The sequence below is a fragment of the Scyliorhinus torazame genome, chromosome 6, assembly GCF_047496885.1.
Source record: "Scyliorhinus torazame isolate Kashiwa2021f chromosome 6, sScyTor2.1, whole genome shotgun sequence".
NCBI classification, from domain to species: domain Eukaryota; kingdom Metazoa; phylum Chordata; class Chondrichthyes; order Carcharhiniformes; family Scyliorhinidae; genus Scyliorhinus; species Scyliorhinus torazame.
Window position 1 is genome coordinate 175,329,326 of NC_092712.1, and position 17,119 is coordinate 175,346,444.

At 44.1% G+C, this 17,119-nt stretch overlaps 1 protein-coding gene across 1 annotated transcript in view; it reads right to left on the minus strand.

The window, feature by feature from the left end:
- Positions 1-17,119, minus strand: part of thsd7aa (thrombospondin, type I, domain containing 7Aa) — a 712,619-nt gene that overhangs the window by 200,418 nt on the left and 495,082 nt on the right. Inside the window, exons 9-10 of the mRNA XM_072509118.1 lie at positions 13,265-13,380; positions 7,490-7,622 (exon numbers count right to left, since the gene is read on the minus strand). Of these exons, the coding sequence (XP_072365219.1) occupies positions 7,490-7,622; positions 13,265-13,380 (249 nt within the window). The remainder of the gene's footprint in view (positions 1-7,489; positions 7,623-13,264; positions 13,381-17,119) is intronic.

Below are 17,119 nucleotides of genomic sequence, written 5' to 3' on the forward strand. Positions count from 1 at the left end.
CTTCAAATAGAGGATCCTAGAATCATAGAATTGTACAACACAGGAGGCCATTCGACACATTATGAATGTGCCAGCTCTTTAAAATAACTGTCTAATTAAATGCACTCATCTTGTAAACCTGCAATTATTTTCTTTGTAAATGTTCTCTTTTGAAAGAATGTATTCAATCTGTTTCCATCATCCTGTCAGGCAATGCATTCCAGGTTGCAATAATTTGCTGCATAAAATAATTCTCCTCATATTTTCTCGCGTTCTTTTACCATTACCTTTCTTTTTTTGACCCGCAGTTACCAACTCCCCGCAACTCCACCAGTGGGAGCAGGTTGTCCTTATGTATTAAAAAAAAACCCTCATAATATTGAACAACTCCAACAAATCTCCTTTTTTACCTCCTTAGTTCCCAGCTTCTCTAATCTTAATTTGTGCTACAAGATTTTAGTAGATCTCTTGTGTGTTCTTGACATACTTCTTAAATTACGGTGCCTAGAATTGAATGCAATACTCCCACCGAATTGCTGATTTATAAAGGTTTAGCAGAAATTACCTTGCTTTTGTACTCTATGGGGTGGTTTTGAGCCCGCATTAGCCATCACCATAACTAAAATCCCGTGAGAGTCGGGAAATTAGATTCTTGCCAGCGAGATCTTGTTTCCCGATTTTGCCTGCTCTTCGCCCACAAAGTAACAAGGTTCCTGCCCTGGACAGGTTGGGAACCTCATTACAATACATTTGAAAACATTTTAATGGACGGAATTTTACAAATATTTGTTAATGCCTGGTTTAAAGTAAAAACCAGCATGCATCTCTCCAGCTGCACAGCAGGTTTTCACTCCAGACATTTTGGCACTCAGTATGCAGAGACTCTGGGGGTGCGGTTTGCGCTGTCATCTTGGCAGGGCGGGGCCTGATAGAGCCAAAAAGGTCAGCCCCACAGAGATTGACATGCCATCTTTAAAGGATGCCCCGATCTGCGCTGCAAATAAACTGCATCCCAAGGACATGGAGAGTCCCTGCATAAGCATTGGAGTGAACCACCAGCCAAGTATCGGGGGCACTTGCCTGCTCCCCCCCTCGCCACCCACCTACCAAATATCGGGAGCACCCTTCTCCCCCACCACCACACAAGGATCGGAGGCTCTCTCACTGTCTACATCACCACCACAGATGTATCGGGGCACTCCTCCTGCCTCAAAGTCATCAGCCCTCCCCCCCCAACATACATAAGGGAACACCTCTCTATAGGGCTCCCCAGAGGGTCCACCCTTGGCACTGCCCACTAGTAGTGCAAATTTGTGCCCGGGGGCAGTGCCAGGCCTCTATTTGGTGAGGTCCCCCTCCCTCCAGGGCATATACTTAATTTGGCATCCCTGGTGATTCCCGTTTTTATATAGCTGTTGTGAACCTTGTATGGATATTGAGTGAGGGGGGGTATCATGCGGTTGGGGAGCCCTTTAATAATATTGAAATGTCTTAAAATATATTGAAATGTGCAGGGAGCTCATTCCTTTATTAGCGAGGGGTGGGGAAAATCGGGAAACGAGATCTCACTGATGAGAATCTCGTTTCCAATTCTCGGGGGATTTTGGGCCCCTAATAGCTAATGTAGGCTCAAAATTGCCAACAATGTCATAAAAGGGCTTCCCAGCCACATGACCCTCCCTCACTGAATATTCATAACATATGTCAGCGAGATTTACAACAAATATATATAAACGGGAATCGGTGGAGGGGAATCTGCGGGGGATGCTGAGATAAGCATAGCTGCCAGGGGGCGAGGCACATGCCCGGGCAGTGCTCTGGCACACTTTCCCCAGCTCCCTGGGGAACTTTCACACTGCTCCCTGGTGGGCCCTCTGTGGATCACCCTTGGGGGGGGGGGTTATGCTCAGAGAATACATCCCAGCTGATGAAGCATCACGTCATGTGTAGTGACATCAGCAGAGTGTTCGCACAGGCTTTGCAGTTTTCCATTTTAGATTGTATGAGCAACACCTCTCAATAAAACCTCTTATCATGTTTGAAAGAATAGAGGGTGGGCACCTCTGTAGCATTTCTCTTTGGGGCTAACAAAAGAAATATAACCAAATGTAATGGATGAAAGGTGCCCTTCTCTTTAATATAGCACAATGGAGGAGGGCCACCTGGCTCTGATGACCAATGGGGACCAAAAGCAGGTGATTCCCCCCAGAGGGTGGAGTCCCCTCCCAGACAGAATACAATGGGAGCCATGTAGTAGAGATGCAAGGCTGGAGAAGCAGCTCTGTGCTACTTCAGGGCAATGAGGCTGTACCATTGTTCCCTGTTATCAATAGGCTTTGTTTGTTAACATGAAGAGCCTCTGCCTCATTGCTGCCAGGCCACCACACAAAAAAGAAAACTAGTGATGAGGATTGAGGTAAGAAACAAATCGCTGGAAGAAGAAATTCATTGACAAGAATAATGGAGATTGCATTGAGAGCAGTGAAAGATTCTCACACATATATACGCTGGGGAAGCACAGCCGCTGTGCTGAAGCTTTTAAAAACAATTGACTATAACTGTGAGTAAAGAGGTTTGGGAAATTTGCTTGCATTGAAGTGAGTAGAGTCTGGGCTACAGGGACCGTACATGTGGCAAAGTTAAATGCGTTGGGTGGGAACGGGCATTTGGAAGTCTGCCGACTCAGTACAGTCTACTACTCGGGAAGAACAGTCAAACTGCCTGGAAAGCCCAGTACACTTAAAATATCTCGAAAACCCTTGACCACTTTTGAACTGCAGATCTTCCATTCAATTTCACACTGCAATACATTGCAATAGCCAGCAATTGACTGTTTTATTACTCCTGAAACAGCTGCTTGGTGGATTGTTTATTAATCATTCCCTTCATGCTTGAATACATCTCCATTATGTGCAGGTTAAGTGGATTGGCCAAGCTAAATTTCCCCTTATAGTGTCCAAAGATGTGCAGGTTAGGTAGGGTTATGGGGATAGGGTGGGTGAGTGGGAATAGGTTAGGTACTGTTTTGGAGGGGAGAGTTTATTTTCAGCGCGGATCAGGGCGCCCTTTAAAGACGTTGTCCCGATCTCTGAGGCGCCGGCCTTGCATTGAGTGCCAGAAAATCTGGTCTGGAAACTCGGCTGTGCAGTTGGAGAGATACACGCTGGTTTTCAGTCTGAACCTGGCACTCGTGACAAATTTTGGTAAAATTCAGCCCTATTCCTCTACTTATAAAGCCCAATATCCCAAATGCTTTTTAACATCTTTCTCAACTTGTGCAGCAGCAAAAAGACTTGTGAGTTCACATGAACAATCCCTTGAAAAGTGGTAGGACAAATTGCCCTTAAAATTATATATTTATGTTCATTACATACTAAAGCAACTAATATTTGTTCACAACTAACAAAATGGACACAGATTTGTACAATATATAAACATTAATACAATAAGAAGGTCTGTATTGCATCACTTAACTTTAAGAACATCCTCAGATCAATTATTCTAATTGTAATAACATAAGCTGGTTTCTGGCATTGTGAATCCATTTAGATCTGTCTTGTACTACTTCCCATATCGGTGCATCATTGTTTAATATATCTTATCCCTCATTTAAGAAGCAAAACCTGACCAAGCACCATTATTCAAATAACTCTGAGCTTGCCTTTAGTTGTTCAGTAGGACTGATGCTTTTGATAGCTCAAAAACCAATGAACATGTGTTTGTACTGAGAACCAAATAAGTGATTTGTCTTTCAGTGCTTGGCAGCATTTAAACAGTATTTAAACAACATTAAAAAAAGACAGATGACTAGTTTATTGAATTTTATGGAAAAGAAAATAAGAATTAGAAGCCAAATAATGTTCTGACCTCAGAATGAGTTGTGACATGTACATTAACCCATTTATCATAGGAAATCAATAAGGGGCGAGATTCTCCGACCCCCCCCGGCCGGGTCAGAGAATCGCCGGGGGCTGGCTTCAATCCCGCCCCCGCCGGTTGCCGAAGTCTCTGGCACCAGAGATTCGGCGGGGACGGGAATCGCGCCGCGCCGGTTGGCGGGTCCCCCCGCTCGATTCTCCGGCCCGGATGGGCCGAAGTCCCGCCGCTAAAATGCCTGTCCCGCCGGCGTAAATTAAACCACCTACCTTACCGGCGGGTCAAGGCGGTGCGGGCAGGCTCCGGGGTCCTGCGGGGGGGGCGCGGGGCAATCTGGCCCCGGGGGGTGCCCCCACGGTGGCCTGGCCCACGATCGGGGCCCACCGATACGCGGGCGGGCCTGTGCCGTGGGGGCACTCTTTCCCTTCCGCCTCCGCCACGGTCTCCACCATGGCGGAGGCAGAAGAGACTCCTTCCACTGCGCATGCGTGGGAAGCTGTCAGCGCCCGCTGACGCTCCCGCGCATGCGCTGCCCGGAGATGTCATTTCCGCGCCAGCTGGCGGGGCACCAAAGGCCTTTTCCGCCAGCTGGCGGGGCGGAAATCAGTCCGGCGCCGACCTAGCACCTCAAGGTTGGGGCTCGGCCCCCAAAGATGCGGAGCATTCCGCACCTTTGGGGCGGCGCGATGCCCGTCTGATTTGCGCCGTTTTGGGCGCCAGTCGGCGGACATCGCGCCGTTTCCGGAGAATTTCGCCCAAGATCTTTCAGTCACAACATTACTTTGACAGCAGTACTCCATTTATCTCAAATGGATGGTCTTAAAAGTGGCTAGTGTCTTCCACCTGTGACTCGCAAGTCTACCTTCTTGCTCACAATGCAAATTCATAGAACTAGTTGCATTTTGTATTACAGGTAACTGACACATTTGCCCCCATATTTACAAGGAGATAGGGAAGGAATGAGCACTGGAGACAGTGATGAAAGTTGGACAGGAAACCAGAAGTACGGGTTTCAGCCTGTATATATTAACTGCAGGGTGATGTTCACAATTAGTCCATTGGCTTCCTGACTGGCAACCCTGTTTATCAGGCAGAAATGCCTTTGGCATAATGCCGCAGCCAAGTATCAGAGAGCAGAGGGGCAAGGAGGAAGTGCTCAAGTTGGAGATTATTGCAGATGGGTGGATTATTGGTGGTCCCGGGAAGTGATCATCCATTGTGGGAGCAATGAAAACTTAAAGGTGGGTGGAGATCGTTGGGATTTGGAGGTTGGGAGGCAGTCAGAAAATATGGAACTGGAAGCAGGTAAACTTGTTGGGATGGGTAGAAATAATCCTTTTTCTCCTGGTCCACAAGCAGTACCCAAAGTAGACTTATCTTATAAATTCAGCCTTTCTCGCCTCTGTTCACCTCGCCATAAGTGCTCCTAACTTGAAAGTATTGTCATTCATGAATCAATCATTGCAGATCTGGCCTGTAACTTCAAGAGCAGAAATACATATGTTTACTTGTAAGCAACCATGCTTTGTTTTTATTAGTTAATAGGATGTGGGCATCACTCGTAAGGCGAGTATTTATTGCCCATCCCCAATTACCCTTGAGAAGATGATGGTGGGTTAACTTCTACAAGCACAATCGTGTCAGTACATTCATACTGTTGTGATGGGAATTCAGGATCTTGACCCAGCGACCGTGAAGGAACAGGATCCAGTTCTAAGTCAAGATTGTGTGTTTCTTGGAGGGGAATTGCAGGTGGTTACATCTGTTGCCTTTCATCTTCTCGGTGGCAGATTTGGAATGTGCTGTTGAGGAAGTTTTGGTGTGTTTATATTGTGAATAGTACATAGTGCAGCCATGGTATGCCAGTAGTGGAGGGAGTTAATATTTAAGGTGGTGGATGTGGTTTTGATCAAGTGAACTGCTTTAGTTTGCATGGTGTTGAGTTTATGGAGTGTTGTTGGACCTGCATTCAACCAGGCCAGGGAAGAGTATTTCATCATAGGTGAGTTATTCACCACATAATACTCAGCCCCATACCTGCTCCTATAGCGACAGCATTTATTTGGAAAGTCCGAATATGCTTTTGGTCAATGGTGTTTCCTAGGATGTTGTTGGTGGGCTAATCATGTTGGTAATGTCATTGAAAGTCAAGGGGGGGGGGGTAATTAGACACTGTCTTGTTGGAAATGTCAATGCCTGCCATTTGTGTGGTGTGAATGTTACTTGCCACTGATCACCCAAAACCTGAATGTTGTTACATCTTGCTTCATATGGACTGGGAATATTTCACTTTCTGAAAAGCTCTGAATGGTGCTGAATATTGTGCAATCATCAGCAAACAGCCCCACTTCTGACCTTATGATGGAGGCAAGGTCATTGGTGAAGCAGCTGGTGGTTGGGCCTGGGAACTCCTGCTTCATTGTTCTAGGGCTAAGTTTGGCTTCCAACTGCCACAACCATCTTTCATTGTACTAGGCATTGGACATATTCTCCCCATTCTCATTGATTTCAATTTTATTAGGGCTCTTTGCTGCTACACTTGTTCATATCCAGCCTTAGTGTCATGGGCAGTCGTTCTCACTTTCTCGCTGAAATTTAACTGCTTTGCCCATGTTTGGACCATGGGTGTAATGCAGTCTGCAGCCAAGTGGTTCTGACTGAACGAAAACTCAGCATCAGTATTGGTGAGCAAGTGCCCCTTGATAACCCTATCAATGACACCTTCCATCACTTTGTAAATGAGTGAGAGTAGACTTAGGAAGATTGGATTTGTCCTGTTTTTTGTGGGCAGGACATTACTCGCAATTTCTACTTTGTCACATGGATGCCAGTGTTGTAGCTGTATTGGAACAGCTTGCTAGGGCTTCAGATAGTTCAGGAGCCCAAGTCTTCGACAGTACAGCCAGAATATTTTCAGGCCCCCAATAGCCTTTGCTGTAGTCAACGCATTCAGCTGTTTTCTTGATATCACGTGGAGTGAATTAAATTGGCTGAAGATTTATATCTGTGATGGTGGAGATTTCATTTTTCTGAAACTGAGATGGATCATATACTTGGTCAGTACTTTCGACTGCGGGTAGTTGCAAATGCCTTGCCTTTTCGGTTCAGATGCTGGACTGCCACGATTGAACATGGAGGTGTTCAAGGAGCCTTCTCCTCTTGCTATTTGTCTCCCTTGAAAGCACCAGTTGATATTTGAGTACAGCTTCACTGCAGCTGGCATTATTTTGCTAATAGGGTTATCCTCCATGTCAAAACACAAGTTACTGACTGCCAGCAGGTTATTGCAACATATGACTGAGTCAAATTCTATCCTAATTGTACATCCAGCACTTCCAACAGAGGGAACTGATAGTAATGAGGATATGGAATCCCTGCTGATTTCTTCACTCTCCTGTTTCTAAGTCTTGTGACCAATGGTGGTGTACTGTCGGCTTTGGCTAAGTTCAGCACAGACTAGGAATTAAAACAAATAATTCTATGTCCTCAGTACCCTTGATGTAGGGACTGGGACAACTTTTGAATGCTTTTAAAGTATTAACTTTTGAATAGAAACTGCAGAGAAATTTGTATAAATTGAGCAAAATGTGAGTCTGACCTGCTACGATTATATGCCATTGGATAGAATTTTTACCTGTAATTACTGCAGACAGGAGGCATTTCACAGTCCTTCTCCTCAAAGAGTGTGTCAGGACAATCCCGCCCTCCATTTGATGGCAATTGAATGATGACACGATGACGGGATTGTTTTGTTCCGGTATCATCTCCTGGAAATAATGAAACAATTACAATGGTTAATAAGCAAGACTTGGATTATATGCACTTTGAGAATTAATGAGACACTTGCTTGCGGATTGCCATTTTCAACAGGAGCATATGGTTGAGAAAGTAAGGGAAAACTGCTTCTACTGGCAGGGAAGTCAGTAACAAGAGAAGTCAGATTTGAGATCATGATCCAGAGGTGAGATACAAATGTATTTTAAGCAGCAAGCTGTCAGAAATTGGAATGCACTGTTTTAAATGGTGGAGAAAGTAAATTCAACAGTAATTTTCAGAAGGAAATTGGAAATATATACCAGAAAATGAAAAGTATGAGTAAAGAGCAGGGGAATGAGACTAATTGGACAGCACTCTTACAAATCCAGCACAGTCACATTGGACCAAAAGGTTCTTTTTTGTGCTACATTGCAGGGTTTTTCAAAGTGTAGGTCACAACCCACGGGAGAGTCAAGGAGCGATCAGTCACGCCGTCCCCGTGGTGGGCCCTGTGGTGAATGTATTATGCCAATAATCCACCATTGTATTTGTATCTGTGCTGTTGCCCTTGTATTTGTGTCTTTGCTATTCTGTTGCGCTTGTGGGCTCCTCCTGTTGGCCAATGTATGGCATTAGCCATAGGAGAACATTTTGGGGCCTATATGGGCTCTGCCCATGGCTCCTACCCTTGAAGGGACATATAAAGAGCAGTTGACCTGTAGGTGGTATTGGATCAGTCGCAGGCAGGCACTGTTCTAAGTTGATTAAAGCCACAGTTTACTTCTACTCCTGTCTCGAGTGAATTGATGGTCGCATCAGTCCCGATTGGTGGGAGAAACGCCCAACCTAACACCACTTCCAAGGTCTTGTCAGTGTGGTGAATGTGAACTGTGTTCATGGCACCGAGGACCCGGGTTGATCCCGGCCCCGGGTTACTGTCTGTGTGGAATTTGCACATTCTCCCCATGTCTGCGTGGGTCTCAACGCCACAACCCAAAGATGTGTATGGCAGGTGGATTGGCCATGCTAAATTGCCCCTTAATTGGAAAAAACAGAATTGGGTATTCTAAATTTATTTTTTTTAAATGGGAACTGCGATAAAGTTACAAAGGGCTAGTAACTAGGAAAGTGGTATTGTCACATAGCACAGTTTCACTCTCTGTGAAGGTATGGTGCTGAGCTGATGTTTAGTCAGAGGCTGAGGTTAAAGAGAGCAGTCCCTTCTATCACTGCTCATTATGTCGGCTCAGACCCTCTGTGGCATTGTCACCCATTTGCAGCGTGTCATTGGGTCTCTGCTCGCACTGCATCAAGGTGCAGCGAGGCTTTTGCCCTGTTGCGTTGCTCCACTGCTGTGCATCTCGTCAAAAGTTTTACTGTCAACTGACCACAAACAGAATAATGCAAACAAGAGGAAAACATCAAACGCTAAACAAGAAAAATTGCTCAAAGGTGCAACACCGGCTCTTTGTTTTCTTTATGTACAGTCGGTGCAGCCAGAATGAGTGCAGAGTTTGCAAAACGCCACACAGGCGACACATTGGTGATGCTTCAACAATAGCCCGTTTTGCTGGGGGCTAGCAGGCAGCCGTCGTAGAGCTCGCAGCTCTAGCAGCTGATAGGGTCCCCCACACCTCCTCAACATCACCCCCCCCCCCCCCCCCCAATATCTAAGACATGACACATACCACCCAATTGAACTTCCACGTATTTCTCCTTAAATCCCCCTAGATGAATATGATACTGTGGGTCAACTGGTCTCACAGGACTAAGGAGCCTAATACCTATTTTAAACGGCCACACAGGAAAAATGGTTCTAGCCAATTTCATGAAGGACCTTTCTCAGGTGTTCTTTGGGCGATATCGGAGTCCAAATTGCCCCATGTTATGAATCTATAAACACCCATATAAAGGCACACAAAGGGGTCTGATTTTTAGCTCATTATACCCAGAGTCCCAAATTGTAATCATTTTCACGTTGACACAGTGAAATGAATTTTAAAACATGAGGATGAATAGCAGAAGAAATCTATGAGTAAGCTGAAGAGACTGCATAAAGCAGCACATAATAAAGTAGACACAAATACAAAATACTGGGCATGATTCAATGACATCACCACGCCCGCCTTGGAGTCAGAACACAGTGGTTGAATCCCAGGAGAGGCCAAACTCAGTCCTCGTGCCGGGAAAAAAACCTCAGGAGAGTTACCAGACTCATGAGGCCTGGCACAATCTGGATCTCACTCTCGCTGGACGAGATCCAGAAATGCATATTTAACTGAGCCACTCAGCTCATCTAAATGTGCGGTCGCTGGATTCCCCTGGCGCCCGGGATTCAACGGCCCCACCTGCAAGGCCTCAACTGGGAGCTGTTCAGTACTGATTCACACCAGGCGTGATGGCACCTCGAGAGGTCTCGCAGGCATATAGAGGCCCCCGGGTGGTCTGGGGCTGGGCAAGATGGCACCCTGGCATTCTCCCTGGCACCTTCGGATACCTGGAAGGCATTGCCAGGCTAGCAGGGTCACTGCCAGTGTGCCAGGCTGGCAGTGCCATGGTGCCAGGTTTTCAATGGCAGGAGTCAGGCTCGGGGGGGGGGGGGGGTTTCCCATAAGAGCTGACGTGAGGGAGAGGACCTGAAGGCCCGAGAACAAGTTGGGAGCATTGGGGGGTGGGGGGGGGGGGTGGACCTGAATGCTGGCAGGGGGCTGAAAAGGTGGGGAACTAGAGATCTGGGCAGTCTTCCAAGTGCAGGACAGCTGCCTCAGTCTGGCTTTGGTGGGAAGGAACTATCCAAGGCCAAAAAACACTGCAGCTGCCAACAAATACCCCGCTAAATGCAAAACGCTAAACGCAAAACAGCACTTTAACCTTTTTTTTGTTGAATCTCGCCCACTATTTAGATCACATTTGCTTAAAATGAATAAAAATGACACTAGTTATAGGATCAGTGACTCAAGTTTAAAGTTTCTGCTGATTTGAATAGAATAAAAAAAGTGAAATCCACTGTTTTAAAACGGGTATATTTAATCAGGTTATCATCATAGGGAAACATGATTTGATCACTGAAGCCTGTATAAAGTGGAAAAGGTCTGTGACAGCTTTAAAATGTAAAGACTGTAGCATGTTGGTCTAATGAGTGTAGTATCACGATGAAAGAATGCCTTCTGCATGCTTCATTTAGGAAATGAAAAGTTAATCAGCCATATAAAGATAAATGATAGAAAAACAGTTAAATGAGATAAATTAGCATGAAAAGGTGCTGCTCAGAACACACAAAAGAGACAATCAGGAGAATGACTGAAGGCTTGAAAGGGTTGAACATGTGTGCAATACTTTGAAGACATTTTATAAATCAAGGCATTTCTTCAGAATTAAAACTTAATGACAATTCTAGTTAAAACAGAAAGCAAGCCTTTTAAAAGATTATTAAAGATATTTGAAGAATATCTATACACATGTGCAATATTAGTTAATAATAAATAATAAAGAGGCTGGGATTTTGCACCTGTGGCAAATGGTAATGCTTGAGTAAAATCCTGCAAGAGGCCAAAACCAAGAATCTGGCCGATGAGAACTTGAGAACGATAGTGTCACCCCCCCCCCCCCCCCCCCCCCCGCCCCGTCATTTATGCAATGAAGTGCTCATCCAGGAAGGTTGGGAATCTCAATTAAATCGCATTAGTGGATTTCCCTGCTGTATCATTTCCCCCACATTAGGATCTCCCCCTCTCCGATATGTCATCATGTTGGTAAGGTTTACAACAGGTTTTTAAAAATGTGAACAAGGCAAAGAGAATCCATTCGGAGCGCACAGATAAATGCAGTTCCCAGGGTGAGAAGGACCCTGGGAAGTGCTAGGGAACAGTGTCAGGAAATAGTACCGAGGGGATGTCCTCTAAGCTGGTGTTGCCGGCTCTTTAAGGCCCCGCCCACCAGCATGAGGGTGTGGGACACCCCTTCCAGGATTTATTTCTTCTGAATGCTGGACAATATGGCGAAAAAGGCCTGCTCTGCTGCCAGCGAGCTGCACATTGCTTTTCTTGCTTAAGCCAGCATTTAGAAGAAAACATGGAAAATTCTGTCCATAGTCTTCCTCTGTACTCACTGAAATTATGTCATTGATCTGTGTACCTGATATTCAAATTTGTGATAAAAGACTTGCATTTATATAGTAGTGCCTTTCAGGACTGCAGGGTGTCCCAAAGTGCTTTACATTCAAGAAGTACGTTTTGAAGCATAGTCACCATTGTAACGAGGAAGCACTGGAGCCAAGTGTTTTTTTAAATAAATTGAGAGTACCCAATTCTTTTTTTCTCAATTAAGGGGCAAGTTAGCTTGGCCAATTCACCTACCCCTACGCATCTTTTTAGGTTGTGGTGGAGTGCCGGGGAAGAATGTGAAAACTCCACATGTTCAGTGACCTGGGGGCACTGTAGCCAAGTTGCCCACAGCGAGCTCTTACAAACAGAATTGTGATAATGACCAGCTAATCTGTTTTCGCAATGTGTTTTGTGGGATAAATATTGCCCAGGATTTCTCCTCTATTCATCTTCAAAATAGTGTCATGGGATTTTTACATCCACTTAAGAAGGCAGAAGAGACGTGGGTTTATCATCTCAGCTGAAAGATGTGGAAATAGATCTCAAATGATGTGTTTTGGTAATGTCACAAGCGCATTGCCATCCTGTCAGCTGGAGAAAATGGGCTTCGATAGTGCAGCCCTTTTAAATACTGGATTATGTCCGTAGACTCTTTTTCACTCCAAGAAAGCCCTTGCCTGCCTTGGGCAAGGATCACACACATTGCTAAAATTATGCAGAGACATTACTTGCCATGCTTCTGATATTTTAACCCCTCACATGATCAGGCACTAGGAGTTAAAATATGGGCTTTCGTAATGAATTTTGCACATTATTGAATTGGGGATCAAGAGCTATGAAATCTCCGTTATCAGTGAAACATTTAGCGGCGGGATTCTCCGACCCCCCGCCGGGTCGGAGAATCGCCGGGGTGGCGGCGTGAATCCGGCCCCCGCCAGTTGCCGAATTCTCCACCGCTGGGGATTTGGCAGGCAACGCCCCACCGGCGTTGGCGGCCGCGAGCAGCGCCCCCCCCCGGCGATTCTCCGGCCCGCGATGGGCCGAGTGACCGCCCGTTTTCAGCCGGTTCCGCCGCCGTAAATTAAAGTAGGTCCTTACCAGCGGGACCTGATGGCGTGGGCGGCCTCCGGGGGCCTCGTGGGGGTGCGGGGGGATCTGGCCCCGGAAGGTGCCCCCATGGTGGCCTGGCACGCGATCGGGGCCCACCGATCCGCGGGCGGGCCTGTGCCACGGGGGCACTCTATTCCTCCGCGTCGGCTGCTGTGGTCCTCTGCCATGGTTGATGCGGAGAAGATTCCCCCTGCGCATGCGCCGGGATGACGCCAGCACACGCTGGTGCTCCCACACATGTGCCAACTCGCGCCAGCTGGCATGGCGCCAAGCCCTTTCCCCGCCGGCCGGCGCCGCGCAAACCACTTTGGCGCCGGCCTAGCCCCTGAAGATGCGTAGGATTCCGCATCTTTGGGGTGGCCCGACGCCGGAGTGGTTCACGCCACTCCTTCCTGCCGGAGTTGCCCGCCCGCCGATTCCCGCAGAATCCCATTTCTCACCTTCATTGCATGATGAATGACAAAGTGTCCAGTGACTATAAGATGTTACAATGCAGTCTTTTCTACATGGTAGGAGACATGGTCTCACTGTGTCTGGCCGTACAGTTTCAGGGCACCTGAAGAAAAGAACAATTATTTTGTTAGATGTTCTTTAGAGTCACGGTATCAATATTTTAAAATTGAATCATCATTCATTTATTGTCCTGTATATTTTTGCATATTCTTAATTTAAAAATACCAAATACAATGATGATTTAAATACTTTTTTGAACAAAATGAAATTCACAATGTACATTCGTATGATATAAATGTGCTGTAAGTAGAAATCTTTACTTTCCTATCATTTCTTACCCTTAACCATGAAAGTTTCTGTCATGAGAAAAGTACCACAGCAAGGTTTCTTCTGGTTCAGAAAATTTTTATCAGGGGAAAATAGCCTACTAGGGGAAAATTGTACTACCTTCAACACAAATATTGTGCATCAAAGTGGACCTGCTGTTTGCTACAGATTAGACCAGTGGTGGGCAACCTAGTGAGTGGGCAGCATTAGTAGCCCTCCTTCATCTCAGTGGGACGCATGAGATCATGTTTGTTCACTGAGCATGACCCATTGCATAAGATTAAATATATTAAACACATGCTGAATATTTCATAACAAGTTACTGAAAATGCTTAATCATTTATCAATTAATAGAATTATCAACTTCAAATGGTAAGAACAAAAGAAATATTTCCACTTAGATGCAGAAGGAGGAGATGGCTCTCACAGTCAATGTGTGCAATCAACATGCACCTTACTTTACTTGACCTTGCTTTATATGCAAATCACTTCAGTCACAGCGGTAGAAAAAAAACTTTGCGGACGGAAATCAGCAGAACGTGGTAACCCTGCACGTGTGCAACAGGTAACAAAATTTCTCGTGGGTCGCGTTCAGAACCCAGATGGACTGCATGTGGCCCCCAAACCGCAGGTTGCCCACCGTTGTATTAGACTGTTCCCATTGATCTTTATTAACACTCTGTTATTTACTTTGAGCATTTGCTGTAGTTGGCCTCCATATCAGTGTACAATATGACAAAAAAAAGTGATGTAACAACATGTATCTATGTTTACCATTAGAGCTTTTTGTCATGCAAAATTGAATGTGGTATAACACAGTTCCTTCAATCAAAACTGAAATTAATCACACAGATATTTTGCCTTCATGAGCCCTCACTAGAATTCAGTGTGGAAATAGATCTCAAATGTTGTGTTTTGGTAATGTCACAAGCCCATTGTAATTCTGTCAGCTGGAGAAAATGGGCTTTTACCTGCCGAAGATTTGTTGTTCTATTGAGTCAGGCATTCAGGTGACCACTCCCTATGAGAACGCTGTACATTGTAAAATGAAATGGATTAAGACGGTTCTTGCTGGTTATGAACTAACTATTGAACATTTGTCTATCTGGAGAATTGCACTTCAGCCACTAAAAGTTTTTTAAAAATGACAGGAAGCCTGCAAAACGTGTCAGACAAAAACACAACACTTTTACCAACAAAGCCATTACTCAGTTTCAATTATAAACACAGCCCATAGTAATTGTTTTCACTATACAATCATGTTTATTTTGGAGATATGTATTGTTATTTTTCACTGTGTTCATTCAATAAGTTTAGACAGACTACTTAGATAAATTAACTATGAAAGGTATATTGATTGCACAAATAATATTTGTCCTTCAACAGCAAGGGCTCATTTCTGCAACTGTACTTTACGGTTAGAGCTCACTTTTATAACTGGAAGTAAATCCTTCTATAAAAGTCAAAATGATTGCCAACATGTATGAGTAATGAGTTCATATAACATTCCTCTGTTATATTGATGGAAGGGGTTACTATTCAAAATAAATTGAGTAATCCCTCACAATTCACTGAGGTGTTTTTCAACATGTGGGATATTATATAAATTGTTACTGTTTAAGACATTTGTAACATGTTCCATTGCTGTTTATTTTAAACAGTTTAATGATGGGATTAAGGGGAACACAGGGGAATTATATGCACATTTTTTTAACGAAAATAAATTAATTCCCTCAGTTTCAATTTAAAAAAATGTGACTATGCCTGCCTGGAATACAAACATCAGAATTGCATTGTCAATTGTTTTTTAAAATCGGTCTGAATACACAATTATCTCTCTTTCAGTTTAATAGTGACTCCCACTGAAAAGTTCCAGCCCCTCCCACTGGCGGGAACTCCCTGTCCCGCTAAAGTCAATGGATGTTGGAATGGCCTGCCGCATCTGCTGTAGGGAAACCCACCATGGCAGGATTGGGAAATTGCTTGAACTGCAAAGCATTCAAAAATCAAATTATGTGAAGTGAAGTGTTTTTCAACAGAGTTGCATGAAGCTAGATAAAGCCTATAGTGTTTTCTTATTGATTTGATCATACAATGATAATCCCTATTTATCCAGAGAGTGTAAGAAGCTTCATACTTTGTCTTTGCAGATTTCATGACAAGTGTCTCCGTTTAATCTATGTTTAGAACAAAAACGAGCTTGGTTAACAGGAAGGATGAAGATACAGTTCTTCTTCTTGAATAATTTGACCCTTCAATGCTCCTTAGACAATTTGATCTGTGCGAACCTCATGAAAGATTAAAGGCCATTGCATCTTTACAGGAGCAGCGTGTTTCAAATTTGTCTAGTGTCATTTCAAACTAATCTGGCATGAAGAGAGAAGAAGTCACTGGTGACAGATGAATAGTTTGTTTTTCCATGACGGTGAAATAAGCCCATTAGCTATCATGATAACATGACCAGCATTCATCTTTCACAAGTGCTTTTATCTAACAGATTTCAATTTTTAAAGGGGAAGTAGAAACTAAGCAGATGAAAATTAATCACATTTTATTGTGAGCGTGCTTTGTATTGACATTGTGGGATTGACATTGTAACATTTCACTCATTTTTAGCTGTTGATGTTAAATACTCTTTCTGTATGGAATTATTATTTGTTTCTCCATCGGGATAATACTGCTCACCCTTTGGGAGAATTAAGTTAAACTAAAACATTGATAATATATTCTTGATAAGAGCTACTTGCTAAGTGTAAAAAGGTAATTTTTGTTGCAGCTCCAGTTTTCTTTTGGAGCTAACTCTTTTTCAAGAATTAGTTTCTAAAAGTGAACCTTGTCTCGGATGATCTGGAAACTGTACGTTTGTTCTATACCATCATGAAGGGGAACATCACAGAGGCTAACAATTCTCCAACTTCAGTAATTTGGGTATCACTGACATACATCTCAGTGAAATGGCAGGTATTGCCACTGGACACAGGAATTTGCAGACTGACAACTACTATTTTTGTTTCTAAATAAATATTTGGGAAGCATTAAAATCAGCATACATGCATACAATGAAAATGAACATATGTGGTTAGCTTGGCTGTTTTACAAAATTATTTGAAGAACAGCTAAAGGGCAAATTTCAGGAACTGAGCCAAAACCCTGCTCATGTATCGTGTACTAAATCTCACTTGCACATTACCATTTCTTGATAATGTACCAGTGCCCTATGCCAGAAATTTGAAATGATCATCATTCTGTTTAAATCCCTGCATATCCCTATAATCTCCTCCAGGGATATAAACCTTAAACCCTTTATTCCTCTTCTTGCCTTTCCTTTTGCTTCACCAGTAATTTATTTTGGCCGCCAGGGTATACAATGAAAAATGAAGACCACTCTTAAAACGGACACAAACCTACTCTATCCCGTTAAGTTGAACAGAACCAGAGGAAGTTTGAAAATAATCAACAAAGCTGAATAGAATGTGGGACTAAATGGAGACAATAAGTTAATATTAGTTCAACAT